Here is a 19,920-nt window from a genome sequence, read left to right as displayed (position 1 = left end):
CCCAGGTGCCCATGATCGACAGCCACTGCTGTCCGACGAGGACGGTTATCAGTCGTAATAAACCAGCTACTGCCAAAAGGCAAAAGGCAAGGGCTGGTGCAATGCAGCCCTACGGCTGCCAGCCCCACGGCTGCCGGCACCCAGATCGCCAATGAAGGCTACCAGTCATGCTGCACCGTCTACCGCCAAAAGGCAGTTAGCTGCTGCTGCTGTGTAGCAATGCAGTCCCACGTCTGCCGGCACCCAGATGACATATGGTGACGGTGAGCTGAGCTGAGCGGGCTCCATGCTTGCCGTGGTATGTTGTCTGCACAGGTAACCCAGGTAAAAAGGCGCGAATCTATTGTCTGCCGTTGCTGTGACGGAGGGGGAGGGGCCTGACGACAGGTACCCAGAACCCCCCGCGGCACTGTTTTGCATCATCCGGGCATTGGGGTCTCAACCCAGAATTCCAATGGGCGGCGGAGACTGCGGGAACTGTGGGATAGCTACCCATAGTGCAATGCGCCGGAAGTCGACGCTAGCCTCGGTACTGTGGACGCGGTCCGCCGAACTAATGCACTTAGAGCATTTTATGTGGGGACACACACAATCGGCTGTATACAACCGATTTCTATAAAACCAGCTTCTATAAATTCGACTTAATTTCGTAGTGTAGACATACCCTAAGATTGCATGTGCCAGGTGACTAATAAATGTTTACCTTCTCTTGAAAAGGCTGCCCATGTCCCTGTAAATACTCCCTGGGAGCACTGCATCCTTAAGAGGCACGATACAAGCCTCCTACAGGAGGTTAGAATGGCAAGATTTATTGCAGGGAACCAGGGAGAGAGACAGGAATTAATGGTGTCAAAGACCCAGTCTTGGAATCATGGAGGCCATGGGCCTGCCTGAAGTACTGTGTGGGTCCTTGGGTCCTGGCACACTGAAGGCTTCACTCCCAGCAGACTGGTTATAGGCTGGGGGCATAGACCAAACTCTGTGTTCCCGTAACAATATCACTTAATGATTTCCCTGCTATTGTGGGGGCCTCAGGCATTAGTGTACCTCAGTGCCTTGTATTCTCTTCCTATGGCCCATATCAAGCCCCTGTGGGCTGTAATTTTGGTTGTTGGATTTAGTGTGCAGGTACTGGGTGGTGACAGTGGCCTGTGATAGACAGGAGGTCAGACTAGATCTGGTGGTCCCTTCTGGCCTTAAACTCTAGGACTATGAGCCATGTTTTCTAATTCTTTAATCATTCTCATAGCTCTTCTTTTGAACCCTCTCCAATTCAGCAACATCCTTCTTCAATTGTAGGTACCAGAATTGGGCACAGTATTCAGCAGAGGACGCACCAGCGCCAAATACAGAAGTAAAATAACCTCTCTACTCCTACTCGAGATTCCTGTTTATGCCTCCAAGGATCATGATCTATTGGCCACAGCGATGCACTGGGAGCTCACATTCAGTTGATTATTCAAAAGTCCAGACTGTTTCTGGACTAGTAAACAGCCCAATATTGCTGAAACACGTGATGTCACAGGAGACAGTTGCTGCTGAGATGCCCAAACAGAAAACCTCTTTCACTTAGCTTCATAAGTCAGTCTGGTTGAGGATTTCCTGCATTGGAGCAGAATATTTTCAATTTCAGCTAACAGTTTTTTCTTGGAGGTCATCAGCCAGCCAGCATGCAGGCTGTCAGATGTAACAAAGGTGAGTCCAGGTGTAGAATCTGGACAGGTAAGGTGATGGGGGCTGTGTTAAGACATGCATGGATCCAAATCCCAGAACCCCTGACCCATATCATCATCAGTCTCAGGGCTAGCATCATTAGTCCTGCATCTTACCTTGGTTTCCTCAGAACCCGATATAATGGGTATCAGCAGGGGCGCTGGAACAATGTGTATAAAGGGGGTACCGAGAGCAATTGAATCAAACTGTAAACCCTGTATATAATGAAAACCACTTCAAGTCAGGGGGTGCTGCAGCACCCCCCGCACTTTGTTCCAGCACCTATGGGTATCAGCAGAAATGCATGCATTAATCCCAGTGACCAAGTGATGAGAAAAGCATCTGTCTGTCCCCTTCCTATCTGACATGTTCAGATCTGAGGCAAATGGGTCTATTTCTAGAAGTCTCCACTTGCAAAAGATGTCTGCAGGACAGTCTTTGACAGATCTCTCATGCTTGTCTGACAACTGCCTGCCGAGTGGACCTGCCAAGGTGTTCTGAAAGCTGAAAAGGTGCAGTCACTGGTGTGGTTTGATTTGGAACGCACCAACTCCAGAGCTGATTGGCCCCCTGAGAGAGTGGCGACAATCTCAATCCCCTTTGTCTGTTGATAAAATGAAGAGTGGTGGTGGTGTCAGTCAGACCTTGGGTTGTGGATCCCTGAGTAGCACTAGGAATGTCTTGTATTCCAAGCAGATGGCTTTGAGTTTTAGGATGTTTATGCGGCGACTACCTTCCTGAGTGGACCATAAGTTCTGAGTTTGAAAGCCATCTAGATGAGGTCTCTTATCTCTGAGGAAAAGCGTCTGTCACCAGAATCTTGGTACTAGAGGTGTAGAGAAGATACTTCCTTGCACCTGAAGAGGGCCTTTCTACCAGTTTAATGAGAGGACTTCTTGTGGGGCTGTGACCATCATACCCATGTGGTGCCTGCTGGGCAGATACACTGATTTGTGGGAAGCCTAGGCAAAGTCTGGCACACTGCATCATACAGGTGCCTGAGGCCATGTGTCCCAGAAGCCCGAGGCATGCGCTTACTGATGTCTTTGGGTGAGCTTAAAGTTGGTTAATGAGGGTCACTATCGTTTGGCATCTTTGCTGTGGAAGATAAGCGCTCAGTGACCTAGAATCTAATGCTGCTCCTACGAACTCCATGCTTTGAATTCAAGAGTGGATTTTTCTGTTGGCTTTAAGGCCCAGTGTGGTGCTTTAGAATTATTGAATTGAATTGCTCACCTGTTGTGATGATCTTCCTCAGATCAGCCAGTTGTCAAGATATGAGTAAACCTGGATCCCATGTCTCCTTTAGTGGGCTGCTACGACTGCAAAGCAACACCTTTGGGGCTGTGGAAAAGCCAAAAGGCAGGACCCTGTAATGAGATGTTCCTACCAGAGATCGGAGGTATTTCCTGTGGGCTGGATGAATGGCTACGTGAAAGCAGGCTGAGAGCCACGAACCAGTCTTGAGGATTCATTGAAGGGATTATAGAGGTCAGAGTCACCCTCCTGAATTCGAAATTACATGAATTTGTTGAGATGTTGAAGGTCCAGAATGGGATGCCAACTGAGAAAATAATGCCAACAAAACCCCTGCCCCTGGGGGTGCTTTCTCCAGTGCTCCAAGATGTAGAAGTAAGTCCACTTCTTGTTTTAGCTCATGGAAAGGGTCCCTGAAAAGAGCTGGGGAAGGGATTATGGGGTAGGAAGAGATTGGAATTGGACAGAATACCCCTTGTTTACAATTTCCAAGAGACTCATTGGTTTGAGGTCATCCAAGTCCAGGTTTTCTGAAAATAAAGTGGTGGTTGCCAAAATCGAGGAGCTGAGGGGAGGTGGTCGGAAAGGAAGAGATCCTTTGAAGATTCTGTCAGGCTCTCAACATTGGTGTCAAACCTGTTGCCTAGTAGAACAGACAGACTGTGCAGCAGTAGAGAAAGAGGGTCGCTATCACTGGCATCTCTGCTTCTTCCTTGGTGGCTCCAGGGTCCTTTGAGACTGGGCAGAGGGATGCTGCCTGAAGGAAGCCTGTGGTCTCGCTTGCTTCCTTCTTGGGGCTTTAACAGTTCAGAGAACAGAGATTTGCCCAACAATCCTTTAAGGAATGGAGGGCTTCATCTGCCTTTGATTAAGAAGTTCATTGCCCTCAAAGGTAATATTTGGACCTCCCTGTAAATCCCTGAACACTGGAACCAGGAAGATGTTCTCATGGCCGCTGGTGCAGACACAGTATGTGTCACTGTGTCGGATGCATCCAGTACAGCCTGTTAGGATGCGCAGGCTATCAGCTGTCCTCGGACATGATGGTCTTTAGCTCCCCATGGTGTTCGTGAGGTAGCCTGTCCGCAAATGGAGATAATTTGTCCCAATGAAAATAATTAGTAATTAGCCCCACACACACACACCTGGAGGTTGACAGATAAGAGTCTTTGGGTCTTTCTCCCTCAGTGTCGATTTGGGAGGCCCCTGCTGCTTCAACCTCTCTTGGACTGTACCTACAAGTGACCCTAGTACTAGGTGGAAATAAAATATTCAGATCCCTTGGAAGGAACATTGTACCTCCTGTCAGCTCACTTGGATGTGGCCAGAATGGATGCTAGCATGTGCCACGGGTCTTTTGCAGGTTCCAACTTTTGTTTATAGGTATGACAGGGTGCACAATGTCCAGGAGTCTGAGAGGTTTCTCTTCAGCCACTTCCAGAGTCTCTGCCGTGCACCTGATGAGCTCTTGGAATGCCTTGAAGTCATAAACTGAAGGAGGCATTGAGGGACTCATTGCCTTGCCGGGAAAGATGAGATTGCAGCAGGGAACAAGTTGTTGTTCTCCTTGAAGATGCTGTTCTTAGTCACTTGCCTTCTCTTGCCTTTCCAAGATTTGAGCCTGCACTAGCTGATCTGGCTGTGGTAACTTATATTGCCTCTTTGGGGAAGGGAGCAGACCCTAGTGGTGGCCAAAGAGGCAGATTTGTGTGAACAGGACTAAACCCCTGGGGCATCCAGTCGGGCCAAAGCTAATATGGGCATAGGTACTGGAGTGGGACTCTCATAGGAGATACCAGAGGAATGTTCCTTATGAGCCTTAGGTCATTCTCTGCTATCCCTTATTGAATCCTCCCCAGAGTCTCTTCCCCCCTTGGGTAGCACAGTGGGAGTCAGGAAGCAAAGTATGTAGGAGAGGAGTCCCTATTGTGCTTCAAGGGGCATGACAAAAGGAGTACACCTGTTCCAAGCCAGGGGCCGTCCTGTCAGGAGTGCCCTGGCTCTTTTGTGCTCTCCCCTAGCTGGGCAGGTCTGGTATTGCAGGCAATACCAGAGATATTTCCTTTGCCTACTTTACCGACATCTCAGTAGCAGGTTACACCACCCTCATTCTCTCAAGAAGAGGAGACTCCAGTACTAGGCCCACAGATAAATCACCCTATATGTATATGCCCTTAGTACTGGTACACAGATACTGAGCACTGTGAACACAGTTAGGAGATTGCCGAGTGGTGAGGGATCAGTACCAGGAGAGACAGTCCACTGGTTTAGTGGGCACTGCTGGCACTCTCCCAACACTCAGTACCGGTGCACCGGAGGAATTCAAAGTAGTCACCCTGCCATGTGTCAGGCTGAGCCTTGGGCCTTGATTCAGTAGGCACTACAGAGGGTGACCTAACCCTTGTTTCACCTCTGGATTTGAGTTGTCAGAGGCTGGAATGGTGGCGGATGACTAAATTCTCTTGGCTGCCATAGCCTGGGAGCTCAAGGTGGAATCCTTGCTCACTGGAGCACTTGTGGACAGGAGAAATGACTGGAGAACTGAGGTTTAACCATCTCCGAGGAGGCGTGCATAGAGTGCTCCAGGGAAAACAATATTAGGTGGGCTTCTCTAGCTTTTTGAGTACCCTTATAGGAGGAGACACATGTTACATTATCCCTCTCCTAAACAGAGCAGACACCTGAAGCATAGATCATTGAAGCTTCAGAGAAAGGACTGGTTTTAAACACTAGGGATTTCATTTCTGCCATTTTGCTAGAGCCATTTTGTACAGGGGAGTTTCTAGCCTAAAAATCAGAACCTGACTGAAAAGAATAGCGTGTGTATCTCCAACAGGCAACAAGCCCACTGAAGCACCAACACTAAATGAACACAGCGGGGAGAGAAGCAGCCAGAAACTGCCTCGCTGCCATGGGTGGTAAGAACAACACGAGGGATGGTTGGGTCAGCTCCACTCTTTATGCCTTTGGGTGTCGGGGACGCACAGACACAGCACCCATGGACACTGCCAGCCAAAAGAATCTGATTTCACGTGCCTGGGACATGAGTACCAAGAGAGAAATCAAAACAGAATCCATGTGGGTAATCATGGAAGAATGAAGTTAGGGCACGCAAACCATCTTTACTCTGCCCTGCAGTGACACCATTGGTGGGGGAGAGGAGTAGGGGAGGAAGACCCCCTAAATCTGTAACAATGAGTTTAACCTGGAACTACAAACACTAAATTGCCTTAATAATGACCGCATATAGTGCATGGTTACACTGTCATGGTCCTAATCTGGTGTCCAACATGTGGAGAAACGGAACTGAAGTATGAAGGCTGGCACCCAATCCAGGACATTTTGGCCTCTCAAAAACACTCCACTCTGCATTATGTCTATTCTAAAGGTGCTTATCCTTTGTAAAGTGCTTTGAGAGCACTGGGTGAAAAACACTATGTGCTACAGATTTTTACCCTCACCCTCCCTCAGGCCAGGCAGTTGAAGGCCATCGGAATAACCCCCCCTCCCCAAACTTCAAGATTCCATGCGTTTCTTCACAGAAGTGAGGGTCTGCCCCAGTTTCTCTGAAGATTAAAAAAAAGGACATCCTGCAGACAACAACCTTTCCAGAGATCAGATTCCTTGAGTCATGTGTCTAGAACCCTGCCCTTCATTTAGAGTAGAATTCATTCGATGCCACACTTGATGTCTGCGTACCTTTGAGAATCTGCTTCTGGAAGTGGCCTGTTCATCTTCTAGAAGGCACTGAATGCATGCATTTAATTTGATTAGCGATAAGAGACTTGGCCATGGAATCTGGTCACTGCGAATGCAAACATTCAGTATTGACACCTATTAGGTGTCACACTGATGCACTCAAACCAACATGTTACATTTTGTCTCATTTCATTGTAATTGGGTCTCATCTTTGGTCTAAAGCATTACCAAGTCAGGTGAGATCTGAACCAGAAACCATGAGAAAACTGTACAATTATAGGGACAAAAGTTTGCACAATTCAGTGATCCCAATCAAGTTCACAGTACTTTCTTTCCACCTTCTGTAGGTGGAATTGAACAAGGTGAACCCAAACTTGATTGATATCTTGAGAACAAAACAGACAGGAACCAATATATCAAGAAGTGAACACAAATTCACACATCCATTTTAGTGTCCCTATGACTCTTTGGAAAAGGAGCTAAGTCCAGCCATAGCTTATATAAGATGATGCGAGAGAGATGCAAAGAGGCAGCAGAGAAAATGATCCTGCCTTCCTCCATCCCAACTATTGTGTACAGGTTAAAGTTTCTTCAGTCATTAGACTCACCAGCCTTGGTGTGCAAACTAGATACCATCAATTTGGGCTTTAATGGAGACTGGGAATGGCTGAGCCATTACACATTGAATCTATTTGTTAAGTATCCTCACACCTTCTTGTCAAACTGTCTGGGGTGGGCTATCTTGATTATCACTACAAAAGTTTTTTCTCTTAATTAGCCTCTTAGAGTTGGTAGGGCACTCCCACCTTTTCATGTTCTCTGTATGTGTATATATATCTCCTTACTATGTGTTCCATTCTATGCATCCGATGAAGTGGGCTGTAGCCCACGAAAGCTTATGCTCAAATAAATTTGTTAGTCTCTAAGGTGCCACAAGTACTCCTTATCTTACTGTTCCACACAACCCAAGTGCCAATAGTGCAGGCGTTAGAGGAGGGAAACCATTAGCACCAAGGGAAGTATAAAAATGAAAAATAAACAAACCTATGTTAAAATGCTTCCCAAAACTGAACACTCTGTTGAGCCTTGCCCTCAACATATTGAGGCCTGGTATACAGGTAGATCCTTGGAGAGATAATCCAGAAGGATCTGGTTAGGCCATATCGCTCTAAAACCGGTTGGAAAGACACTACAATGCACTTGGTATTGTGCCCAATGGTGGGCTGGGGAGGATGACGAATGCCACCTTTCTTACAATGTGCACACCACTGAGAACTGTTGATGGAAGATGGACTCTTGGTTGGGAAAGTGTATCTATCACCTCCAGACATCAAGCCGCCATAACAGGAGGAACATGTTTCATCTTCAGACATCTGTAGGAAATTTGAGCCATGGCTCTATAGTTTCCCTCATAGTGCCTCACCCTGCATCCTTCAAGAAATCTCAGTAACATTGTCGTCTCACTACTTGTCATGGCTCATGGGGATCTCTTGCTGCTTTGGGGAGGACTTTCAAAAGCACCTAAGACAGTTAGGATCATGAGTTCCATTATCTTTCAGTGGGACTTTGCCCAGAGGATTTAGGAGCTTCTTTCAAAAATCTCCCCCATTAACTATTCTACGCACACACACACACAGGAAATCGACCAGTCTACTCCAAACATTGCTACCCTACATGCTATCCTGTGTTCCCTCTAAGCTGCGCAGTCAGACAGCCACCCAGGAATGATTCAAGTGCCACACACTTGATTAGCAGAACCACGCACATCCGGCAGCGGGTGTTCAGGTGCCCCTCCCCCCGCTGCTTTGTGGCCACATTGCTCCTGCCCTCTGCCTTGGAGCCCCTGGCCAGCTGCTCCCGGGTCCCTCCTGCTGGCTGAGCAGAGTGTGGGGAGAGGGGGATGCTGATGTCAGGGTGTCTCCCTCCCCCCACCCCTGTACCCCATCTTCACAGAGCATGGGAGGGGGGACAGGGCTCAGGAACAGGAGAGCTTCTGAGGTCTGAACAAGCCTTCCGAGCCATGAGCGAGTGCCTTAAAGAGACAGCGCACGGTCTGTCAGAGACTTCCCCAGCAGCCAGCACACAGAGTCTCTCTCTCACACACAGTCTCTCAGTCTCTCTCTCTCACACACACACACACACACACACACACACACACACACACTTTCACACTCACCTCCGAACACATATTTGTATTATTGTTGTTGTTACTTCTTGGTACTTCCTGCAATGCACATATATTCTCTGTAATTTTATTCTTTCAAAGTGCTGTTATTTTAGTTTTTTGACTGGTCTATGCATTGCACAATTTTTATTTCTCTCTTACACTTAAATTTAATTCTTTGAGTAGTGAATTATAAAATGCCTAACCTGTCCTGGCTGGAGTAATTATCCCTATTGTAACTTTTTAAAAATATATATTATATCTAGGTTTTTTGTTTCTACTGGTGGCGCACATCTGCACATACCTCAGTGCACATAACAAAATTTATTCCGCACAGGGATGGAAAAAATTAGAGGGAACATTGATGCTGTCCCCCTCTGCAGCACTTTGGTGCCAAGGTGATAAGCACCTTAGATATACTTAAGACAAAATAAATAATATCTACATACCTACATTTATGGTTCTTCACACTGAGTCTATACAAGCATCCATAAAATAAGAAATCAATCAACTTAGTATAAGTGCCTTTTAACTTGCCTTAAGGAAGTCTGTCCTGACACGTTGAGAAGGAATTTTCCTCCAGGGCACATTGGCAGAGGCCCTGGGGGGTTTTCGCCTTCCTTTTGCAGCGTGGGGCACGGGTCACTTACTGGAGGATTCTCTGCACCTTGAAGTCTTTAAACAATGATTTGAGGACTTCAATAGGTCAGACATAGGTTAGGGTTTATTACAGGTGAGATTCTGTGGCCTGCATTGTGCAGGAGGTCAGACTAGCCAATCATAATGGTCCCTTCTGACCTTAAAGTCTATGATCTATGATGCTCTTCCTTCACACAAAGGTCCTGCTAACACCCTGTAGGAGCAAAGGACCTGATGGCTACATGGACTGGGTAGTGTTTATACCTCCAAAGGTACACATAAGGCACATCCTTCACAGTCTTAACACAAGACAAAAATCTTAGTTACCAAGTGGCCTGAAGGAACAAGATGCCAAAGGCCGCATCACTTAGGAAGGGGCCTTGTATTATGGCAATGGCTGAAACAGGGTTTTTCTTATTTTAGCTCAGCCTCTGCAGTAAATCACATCCTACAGATGCTTACAGACTCATAAGAGGGGCATGGAGTAGACTTACCTGCAGTCTGCACTGCATGAAATATTGACTGGCAAAGGATTTCACATTGCTTCACATTTTCAACTTTTAAACAACCCAGCCAGTGAATATTGCACAGCACTTGGGGAGAGCCGAGTGCTGTTATTCAATGGGGGCAAACTGGAACGTTGCGAGCACTGGTGTGCAACCTCACTTCCACAGGCAGGCGCTACAGTCGCAGTCTAAAAAAAGAGAGCTCTTATCCACTCCACCTGGCACTCAGCAAAGGCTTACATTATGTGACTGAGCTTCAGGCAAACATTATATTCCATGATGTTTGCCAGGAGAAAGAGAAATGATCCTCAAAAAAAGTGAGGGAAGAGATTGAGCAGAGCAGGTAGCTACACAGCCCATCTGGTTGCAGCAGGTTAGTTTGGAACCAAGTTGGCTAATTTGGTTCCTTTTCTCCCTGAGCTAGCAGGGCAGAACACAGCTCCTTAGCAGGAGGGTGCACACCTCACCTGGCAGGCTGGTGGAGCTGGATGGGCTCTTGTCCTTAGCTGGGGAAGGGTCAGTGAACTGTACAGCCTTTGGAGGAGGGAGATCCCAGAAGACTTCCCACACAATAAGGGAAGACCTCAAACGAAGATTCAGGGGAAGAGACAAAGGCTGAGATTGGGGGAGATGATAGAAGGAAAAGACCCAGAGAAATGTTAAATACTAGGAGAAGAATGAATCAGTTTCTTAGTTGGTCAAAAGCTGTACAATGTGATGAATTCCCCTTAGCATAAGGAAGATCACTCTGGTGCACAAACCTTAAATCGTTCCCCTACGAACAGATGACCACACACTGCAGCCATGTCAGAATGTGAGTACAAGTATATACATAGGCATCTGTAGGATACGAGGAAGTACAACTCAACTAGCCAGCAAACAAGACTCGGGCCAATGGCAGATCTGTAACACTGCTGAACTAATCCCTTCCCTTTCTCAGGTAATAAAATTCAAGTGACACAGTGATCTAAGGTGGCAGTTACCATGGCAAAACAAGCAGGGGTGAACAATCAGGTGACCCAGCAGCTCAAGACACACTGAAAAGAGGCTGAGAGTCAGCTCATGACAAATGCATGTAAGCAACTTTGAATCAAATACAACAAAAGAAATCAACGACGTTGCTGTTTTATCTGAACATCCTCTCATCCGATCAACATACAGCCCACTAACGGCACCTTTTAACAGCCCACTGGGCTACAGAACATATTAGTTCACCATTCTGCCGCTCCTCAACTTGGTAGGAAGATTTATGGGAGGAATTACTTCACAGGAACGAGACACCTTCCTCCCACTTTCCAAATGAGAACAAGCAGTACAGGAGACTCCAAAGCACACTGCCAGAAATCCTTATGGTTTAAACCAGGACATTTTGAATACAGAAAACAACAGAGGGACACTCTCCCTTGCAATATGCAAAGCTGCAAAACACCCCCTGTGCTCAATACAATTAACAAGAAAAACAGGGTATGTTTAACGCAAACCAGAAAATAACACGCTTCTGTTTTTTATCCCAGGACGCTGGTGCCAAGAGGAGCGTGTGACCTGAATGGGGTCTTCTCCTGCTCTCCTTGCGTGCGGGACATTGGAATTTACACAAGATGCTGAGGACCTATAACCTGAGCACACTTACAAACATTATCACCACTACACACAACTGCAGGAGACAGAGTAACCTGGGAAGTGTTTCCTTTGCTGAGCAAGTGAAGGGCAGAATGCCTTACACCCAAGAGAAATATTAATCCTAGAAAAGGTATATAGAGAAGTCTGGTCTCCAATTACATAGAGAACATTTCTTCAGGTTTACGGACCAATCAGAGGCCCCTGTAATTAACACCTCCTGCCAACACTAGACAAAATTCATTTCCAACATTCACTTCTACGCTGGGTAACAATCCCCCACATAGATTGCAATGTGCTTCTTGTCATGCACACAACATGCCCCCCAAGACCACCACACAAGTGCTACAGATATTTACAGGCTGAAATTAAGCAGCAAATGCATTGGGGATAATTATAAGTCTTCCACAATCAACGTTCTTGGAGCTGAGCATCCTAAGTTGTTATTGCCAAATGCCTTCAAGGCCTGTAAATCCTAACCCCCCTGCCTCAAAGGATGTAAATGGCAGAAAGCAACACAGCAATCCATTGCTCTTCCAACAGCCACATGGATTTTAACAAACAGCTGCAGTGAAGTTCCTGCTGATCATTACTAGGCGCTACACCGCAGATATATTAGTTTAATGAAAGGATAAAGGAAGAGGGACACAAGAGCAGAAAAACTCTAGACGTTGATTTAACATTCTGATCTCGCCGATGTGGGGTCTGCTCAGGTAAAGCTAAGGGCCCCCTGCTCCCCTCTGGGGCATGGCAAAAGGGGAAGGAGGCATGAGTGCATTAGAAAAAGAAATGGGAACAGGTGTTGTTGCAGTAGAAACTGGCAGCTCTTTGGTATGTGCCACCTACAAGGACACATGGATCTCTGTGCAATGCGAGAGCAAGTCATGGAACAACCAATCTAGCATGTGCCCACAGAACTCCAGCATTATAGTAAGTCTGTCCTGGAAATTAACGCTAACCTCCCCTCCACAACTTCCAGACCCCTGTAAGGGAGCAGAAGCAAACAGCAGGCAAGGGTCAGCCACTGGCAGGAGGGCACACGAAATAACCATGCTGCCAACATTTCTTGGGGCGAGGGGCCTGGGAGGAGTTCAGTGGGGCAGGCACTATGAGTACTGTCAAAATCATTCATTTGCCCCAATTTTCCATTGGTTCTCCTGTCCACAAGTTTGACAAGTGACACACCTTGTCCTACACACATCACCATCAGCCCTATCTCACAGAGCAAAGAAAACATCCAGGTAGCGACAGATGCATCTTTTTGCTTCTCCCCTTCCATCCACTATAATGATAGAAGGGAGCGCATGGGGCTAAAAACACTCTGCTCTCCTAACATGCACTGGAAGGCTTGATTTCACTATTCACTGAACACAGTAGTTCCACTGTAGCTCAGATCCCTGCTTCATTTCCTCCCAGAAAAAGCTGATCATTTGGTGCCCAAGAACAAGTCCAGGGGGTTTTAAATGGAGCCAGCATTTCTCCTGAAGATGAGAGAGCCCTGCCATGGAGTCACATTCCCTACAAGGGGCTGCAGCCCCTCAGATAGATCCAATTTCATACCAAGAAGCAGTGTCCTAGTAATTACTTCTTTCATGAGGCTGCTCCTAAGAAGCCAGAGCACTAATCCCACTGGGAGGAACACACCATTGTGCCTGGCAGGCAGCATTGAGTATGTACATGAAGGAGACGAAAGAAGATGGACCTTATATACACAAGGGACCATTCACCTTCCCTCAGGTTTTAAAGGATGGAAAAGTTCTTTGGAAGAAGCCACATAAATCAGCATTAAAGACCAACACAGATAAGTCCTCTGAATATACCCTGCATCTCACCAAAGAAGGCCAAGATTGCCATATGAACAAGGAAGAAGTCTCCACCCTCAAAACCTAATGACGCAGACAACTGACAACAAAACCAACAAGAGCACCAGTTACCAACAGCATTAAAACAGAGGTGGCCAAATGCAACCCAGGAAGTTCTGCAAAGCAGTTTGCAGCCAACGTTCTCTAACACAGAGGTGCAGGTCCCTGGAGATTCCAGTTTGCAGCCAGCAGTTCTCCATCCTGACCTGAGCAAGCAGACAGGAGGAAGGTGAATGCAATATTTCCCATTTCAGACATATTGGAGGTGGCCTTTGGGCTACTGGCAAGTTGCCAATGTAGCCATGAACGGAGCAGAGTTTGGCTGCCCATGGATTAAAGTGACCTCTTTGTGCCATTAACCCTTGAAATGTCACCATGCTAATTAGAAATGGGGATGTTTTAATCCCTTTAGCTACAGCTGTGAAAACTGGTGGGTGAACAGTGGTATGAAAGGCATCCTTCCATCACAGAATCAGGACAGCACTGGAGAAGAGGGAAGTTTCTTCACCTCAATGCATTCAGTAGAAAGCCTCCTCGGAAACCCAATACACACACCCATGCTACATTTATTGGACAAATAGCTGGACCTGGTAAATCTGTGATTTGGAATCTGGAAATACCACAATAAACCAAATGCTGGTTTGTATTAAGTGAAGAGAATAAGGAAAAGAGTTGCCAAATTTTATCCAGTCAGGGTCAGCGTAAGCTTCCTGCCTCTATGAAAGACATCACTCTTAGCCCAGGAGATAGCTGTTGGGTAGTGGGGCTGTGGCACTCTGGGGGGGAACAGCATGGGGAAGTTATTAGTTCTTGGTCTTTCTATATTATTTGATCTGACTGGGGTAACCAAAAGGTTTAGTTATTAGAATATTGTTAAAAGATTGTCCAGGGCACCCAAGCCACTGCATAAGCACTCTTATTAGAGTTTGTACAAATTCAGATACTTTCCCAGCCTGGTGACGTGACATTTTCTCCCTAACAACTCAGTCCTGGGCCCCACCCAGGAAGAGATTAAAATGGTGCGAGTCCTGTCTTGTGGGGACGGAGCGATGACATTCTCCCGTCCACCCATCATACAAATGAGTTCAATTTGGACTCAGAGCTGAAAGGCTAGTTACCAGCCTCACAGCAGGTATCGTTGATTAAAAAAAAGTTTAGTATTTTGTCCTAAATTAGAGGCCATTTTCCCTAATTCTGTCAAGCACCACATACTGGTCACCCATGAGTGCGGGGGAGGGGGGAGGAGAAGAGCAGGGGGGTTGCTAGCTGATCCAAGTCTCACCGAAGTCAGTGGAAGCCTTCCCACTGATTTCAGTTGGGTTTCGATCAGGCTCATGCTGAGGAACACACCTTGCCACACATTAACCACTAACGACCGTTGCAATGAACAGGACACGGTCACAACTGGGAGGTCCTGACAGAACTGGCCTAAGAACAGACCTTGCAACCTTCCCATCGAGATGGTCACACCTTCTAGACATTCTCCACACACGTAACACAGCCCCACGCTGCCAGCAGGATGATCAGAAGACATCATTACATGCGGGGCCTGGAGGTGCCTCCACCAGGATACATGTGGCAGGATGGATAGACTACCCAGGTGACTGCTGGCACCCTATCATGGCTGGGATGAGACATGCAAGTGTGTGTCTGGGGCATAGGAATTTTCTCTATGCTGCCAGCACTGCAGAGTGCAAGCAAGTGTTGGAGGGGGAAGGGAAGGATAGGTATGTCATTCCAAGGGGCAGCCTGCGCATGTCCCCACTTGGACCCTCTCAGATGTGTGTAGGGTAACTTGCCCGGATTCCTACATGCACCCTACGTGGGGTAGGAACACTCCCTAGATAACTACAGTGCCCCATCGCAAAGTGAGGGATGGAAACCTTACCTGTCCTTACCTCTCCTATTTGAACAAAAACAGACACCTGTTCCAGTGCCTGTAGATGTCCCAACAGGAGAGTGGGAAGAGCATTCTACCCAGATGGGGAGGAGCTTCCTCACGTGCCCAGGGCTGTCCCATCAAGGGACACTGGCCATCGCCGGTAAGATGAGCTGAGGTGAGGTGGGTGCATACAGTGGGGGTTTAGTTACTATGCTGTTCACACCAAGTTATGTACAGGTTTTCCCCCGATAGTGTGTTTTACATGGAAACCATCATGGTGGCAGTGAAAGCATGGGTGGTAACACAGAAGGGAAGTCAGATTTTAGCCTCACCCACTGTGACAGCATCCCATTAAAATGGTACAAATTCCGGAGCTTCCCTGAAGGCATCCTTTTTTGCCAGGTGACCTCATCGGGGACACCAGCAGTACTGGGATTACGTCAGCCTGCACACATTCCCATTGGTGTTAAAAATCAGAAGCAATGGGAGCATTTCTACAACATTTAGCACCAAGTTTTTAGAACAGGAATGTGCTCAGACTTTGCAGGGCTATTGTAACTGTAGATGTACGTACAGACGTGCCACATCTAACAGATGGGCTGTATGCACATTCATGGTAGCTGCACATCCATACAATTCTAAAATTGTGACTCAGTTTTTAAGTTGTATGGCTCTCCTCTGGCTGGGGAAGCTAGTCTTTAAGCAAGGTAGCCAATGGTATTCCAAAGTATGAATGGGTTAGATAACTATGGCAATTCTTGCCCATATGCAAAATTGAAAAGGAGGTGGGAAGTCATTCTCCCCTGACCAGGAGCTAATTGAGAGGGATCTAGTAGAGGAGTGTTCTAGGGCAGCGCTGAACTGCGATCAGGTAGTTGTCTCTCAGGTGATCACTCAGTTCCCTGCAATTTCCAGGGAATGGGTGATAATGGTAGATTTCAGTTCTTCTTGTCTTCAGGGATTTACAGCCTTTGAGGGTCAGATACTTGCATGGTGCCCAACAGCAACAGGTTTCAAACAATCAGATCTGAATTACTGCTACAGTTGGGAGCTTATTCAGTGTGAGAAAGGTTGAGCATTTCTTTTAAATTTAGAGTTCAGAAACATCTCGGGTGACCAGACGTCCTGATATTATTGGGACCACCCCAATATTACGGGCTTTGTCTTATATAGGCTACTATACCCCACCCCTCTCACCTCTGAAAAAAGTGTCCCGATTTTTCACACTTGCTATTTTGTCACCCTAGAAATGGTCAGATTTACCAGGTGCAACTGTGCATAGGCCAGCCCTTGCATATGCAACACCAACTTGCCAAAGGACAACATGAATACAAGAGGGGAGACATATGAGGAATCCTCCCCACCCAGATGAGTCACATGGAAAAGTAGCAGGCAAGTAGCATTTGAGCTGCATACCCAAGGCCTCGCCCATAGCGACACGTGTTTGTGTCTAACTCGAACCCTGTGTACAGGGGACAGATACAATTACTGTGCACAGACAGGGCAGTGAGGAGTTTCACACTAGCAGAGCTCTTTCCAACTGTGAGTACAAACCCACAAAGGCAACAACCTGTACCGGGAATCTTTTTCATCTCCAAGCCTTTAAATCTAGCCAATCTGCAGGTGTGCTCAAGTTGAAACGGCAGAACATTCAGAGCCTTTCACAGAGGCATTACATAGCCTTTTGTAAGTTTCTGGGAACACTAGCATTTGAGCAGCAGTGTTGTGTAAAAACAAGAGCCGATCTTCTTTTGAACCATTTAAAAAAATCACTGACTCTCCACCCGCCCCCAGCAAAACAACAGTCTTCTAGCAGCATTCGACCGAAGTGTAAAGCAACCTGATTGGCTTCCATGCATCCGATGGCCTCTTCCAAGAGTGAAAATTCCACGCAGACATAGCCATAGTCGTAACCTGGGGACAGCATTTAAATACAGACGGGAGTCGTGTTAGTGCCTTGTAATACAGAAGAGCCACATTTAAACACCCAATTTCCCCTTCCCTCAATCACAAACCCTCCTACCACCACCCCAACGTCTTTGCAAAATAAAACACAGAAAATCAGTGGCTGACACTCGGATGCTGTTTAGGTCCGTGGAGTTGAGCTCAAGTTTTGGTTAGACAAAGATTCTCTAAGAAACTCCCATTTCCCCTTCTGAAACGAGACAAGTGTGAGACCCACTCCTTAAAACAGGTAATAGTGTGAGCAACGTGCATTTTTAAAGAAGAAAGACACAATAACACTGAACCAGGTTTATAATAACTAGGAGGCGCTGGCTGCTCTGAAACAAACATTGATTAATCCACAACAATAACTTTAGCGCAAACCTGGCCAGCATGTACTCTGTTTTTCGGAGTGACTAGTATTGTAATCCTCGGGATGCCTCCAGGAGAGAGCTAAAGTGCATCCTTGGACTACATTAACTTTTGCTCTTTAACAACTGCTTTTTGAGTCTCGAAGTCCTTTGCATTATGAGCAAAGGCACAGAAGCAGGCCTGTAAATTCCAACCTTTTCTCACTTTGGCTTTTAAGCTAAGCCAGTGCATTTCCTAGGCGTGTTTTGTACATTTAACAAAGGGGGGGGGGGGAGGAGATTCAAAGTAAAAACACATCTTCATAGCACAAGATATATAAAGTGCCATGACTCCTTTTCTCTTTTCTGAAAAACCCCTTGCTCTGGTGTGGGGGATTTTATTTTGTAGTCCAACTATCTGTGCAGAAATGCAGATGTCTCATAAGAAAGGGTAGGTTAATGTCACTTGGTGCAGAATTAAGGCAATTTCTATACCGTTTCACCCATCCCTCTCCCCAAGCAGTTCTTTCTGATGGATACCCTTGACCTGGAAGAAGTGCTTTGATCCCCTCTTCCCGCCACACCATGTGGTCGAGTGATCAGTAGGTTCGTGGAGAAAGCCCCTCTTTAGGCACCGCCTTGGTTGAGTGCTCCAGTTCCCACCCTCCCAAGGGCATCCTGCAGTGACTTTACCTCCAAACCAGCTGCGATTCAAAAGGTCTCATTAAAACCATGAGTGATTAAGAGAACATGCTAAACTAAAACAAAGGAAATGAACTGCATGACACATATAGTCTGAAATTCTGCAAGGGCTAATACACATCTGCACCATTCATTTCAGTACAGTTCCTTACCCCCATGTCTCAAGTGTTTACCCGCTCCTCAGCTGCCCCGGTCCTTTTCTGGCCCGTGGTAGGGCAGTGTGTCAGAGACCCAGTATCTGGCATGAAGGGCCTCAGATCATCCTCTCCCTTTGTCACCCTGTCCTCCCTCAGTTACACCTTTCAGATGATTTGGATCCATTACATTCCTTGCAAAGGTATTTATGGCCGTGTCCCTTTTCCTGGGAGATGCCCGTCTCTTAGAAAACGTCCGGAGTGCGTTAGCCAAATCCATTCAGAATTATATTTGCTGCACTGGACGTTTGGGGTTCCTGTATTTTTTGTATCACGTTTGCAACATCAAAAGTTCCCTTGAAGTTGAAGCCACACAGTATAGTGGTCTCCTGACCCAACTTCGCATCTTACTACCCAAATTTCACACTCACGCACTCTCTGCACCTTGTTCTAGCCCAGCAATGCCGGGTTTGCATGTTAATTGTCCTAAGTATCAACCTGAATCCAGCTCCCTTTCTGCCTTGCATGTGAGCTTCAAAGAATAGGGCCTCGTACAGTCATAAAATTCTCTTCCAAATCTCAGTTCTATTCTGTCAGTAATTAATATTTACTAGAGATTACCATGATCCATCATACTGTACAAATGCAATTCAGATAAAAATTGCAGCTTCAGATTTAACTCGAATGAAATCTAGGCTGGCACAGCACGACAGCAGAATGGAACCAGTGTCATGCACAATATATAGCAAGCACCTGGAATTGCAGACATAAGATCAGGCACTAGAAGAGACACCCGAGGTGAGAGGAGGAACAGAAAACAAATTAAGCCAGATGTTCCTGGAGCATCAATTCTGTTCTGCAGTGCCTCAGTCGCATCAGGGCACCTTGCAGGGAAAAAAGCAAGTTCTTTGCTCTTCTTTGCTCCTAAGAGGAGGCAGGGCTCTGAAAAGGAGAGTCACTAAGAAGGAGCATTGCTGCCCTTCACTGGGAAACTACTTTGCATTCAGAGCAGACTCTGGTTTAATTGTTCACTGCATGGCGCTGTGGCTCACGTGATATATTTTTTTATTGTGTTCAAATCCAGAGCTCCACAATCACACACCCCTCTTTCAAAAAGGGCTGCAAGAATGACATTTGCAAGCACTTAACCGAGTCCTGATTCAGCCCGTTGGAGAGTATTTCAGAGAGTTGCTGTAATCAGAGAGCCACGATCAGAATGCCGGATGTCTAATCTGTACATGTACATAAAGTAGAGTGTGTCTACTGACAGGGAGCAAGATTGCACTACATTTACCTCATGTTTTTGCCTCCCTATTGGCCCAATCCTGATTCAAATCCCCATGAAGTTAATGGGCGCTGCAGGTGCTCAGCACCTCTCCGGCTTTGGCCCCACACAACAGATCTGACAGACCGGGGGAAGGATGTCACAAACAGAAGCCTATGCCAGTGAT

At 46.7% G+C, this 19,920-nt stretch overlaps 1 protein-coding gene across 1 annotated transcript in view; it reads right to left on the bottom strand.

Annotated features, from left to right (window-relative positions):
- Positions 1 to 19,920, bottom strand: part of RBM6 (RNA binding motif protein 6) — a 127,165-nt gene that overhangs the window by 61,876 nt on the left and 45,369 nt on the right. The window contains exon 6 of the mRNA XM_024193696.1: positions 17,180 to 17,253. Within this exon, the coding sequence (XP_024049464.1) occupies positions 17,180 to 17,253 (74 nt within the window). The remainder of the gene's footprint in view (positions 1 to 17,179; positions 17,254 to 19,920) is intronic.

This window comes from Terrapene carolina, unplaced genomic scaffold (genome assembly GCF_002925995.2).
Source record: "Terrapene carolina triunguis isolate 2854851 unplaced genomic scaffold, T_m_triunguis-2.0 Scaffold235, whole genome shotgun sequence".
Classification (NCBI taxonomy): Eukaryota; Metazoa; Chordata; order Testudines; family Emydidae; genus Terrapene; species Terrapene triunguis.
The sequence above is the reverse complement of the archived record's forward strand: the minus strand, read 5'-3'. Positions and strand labels throughout refer to the sequence as shown.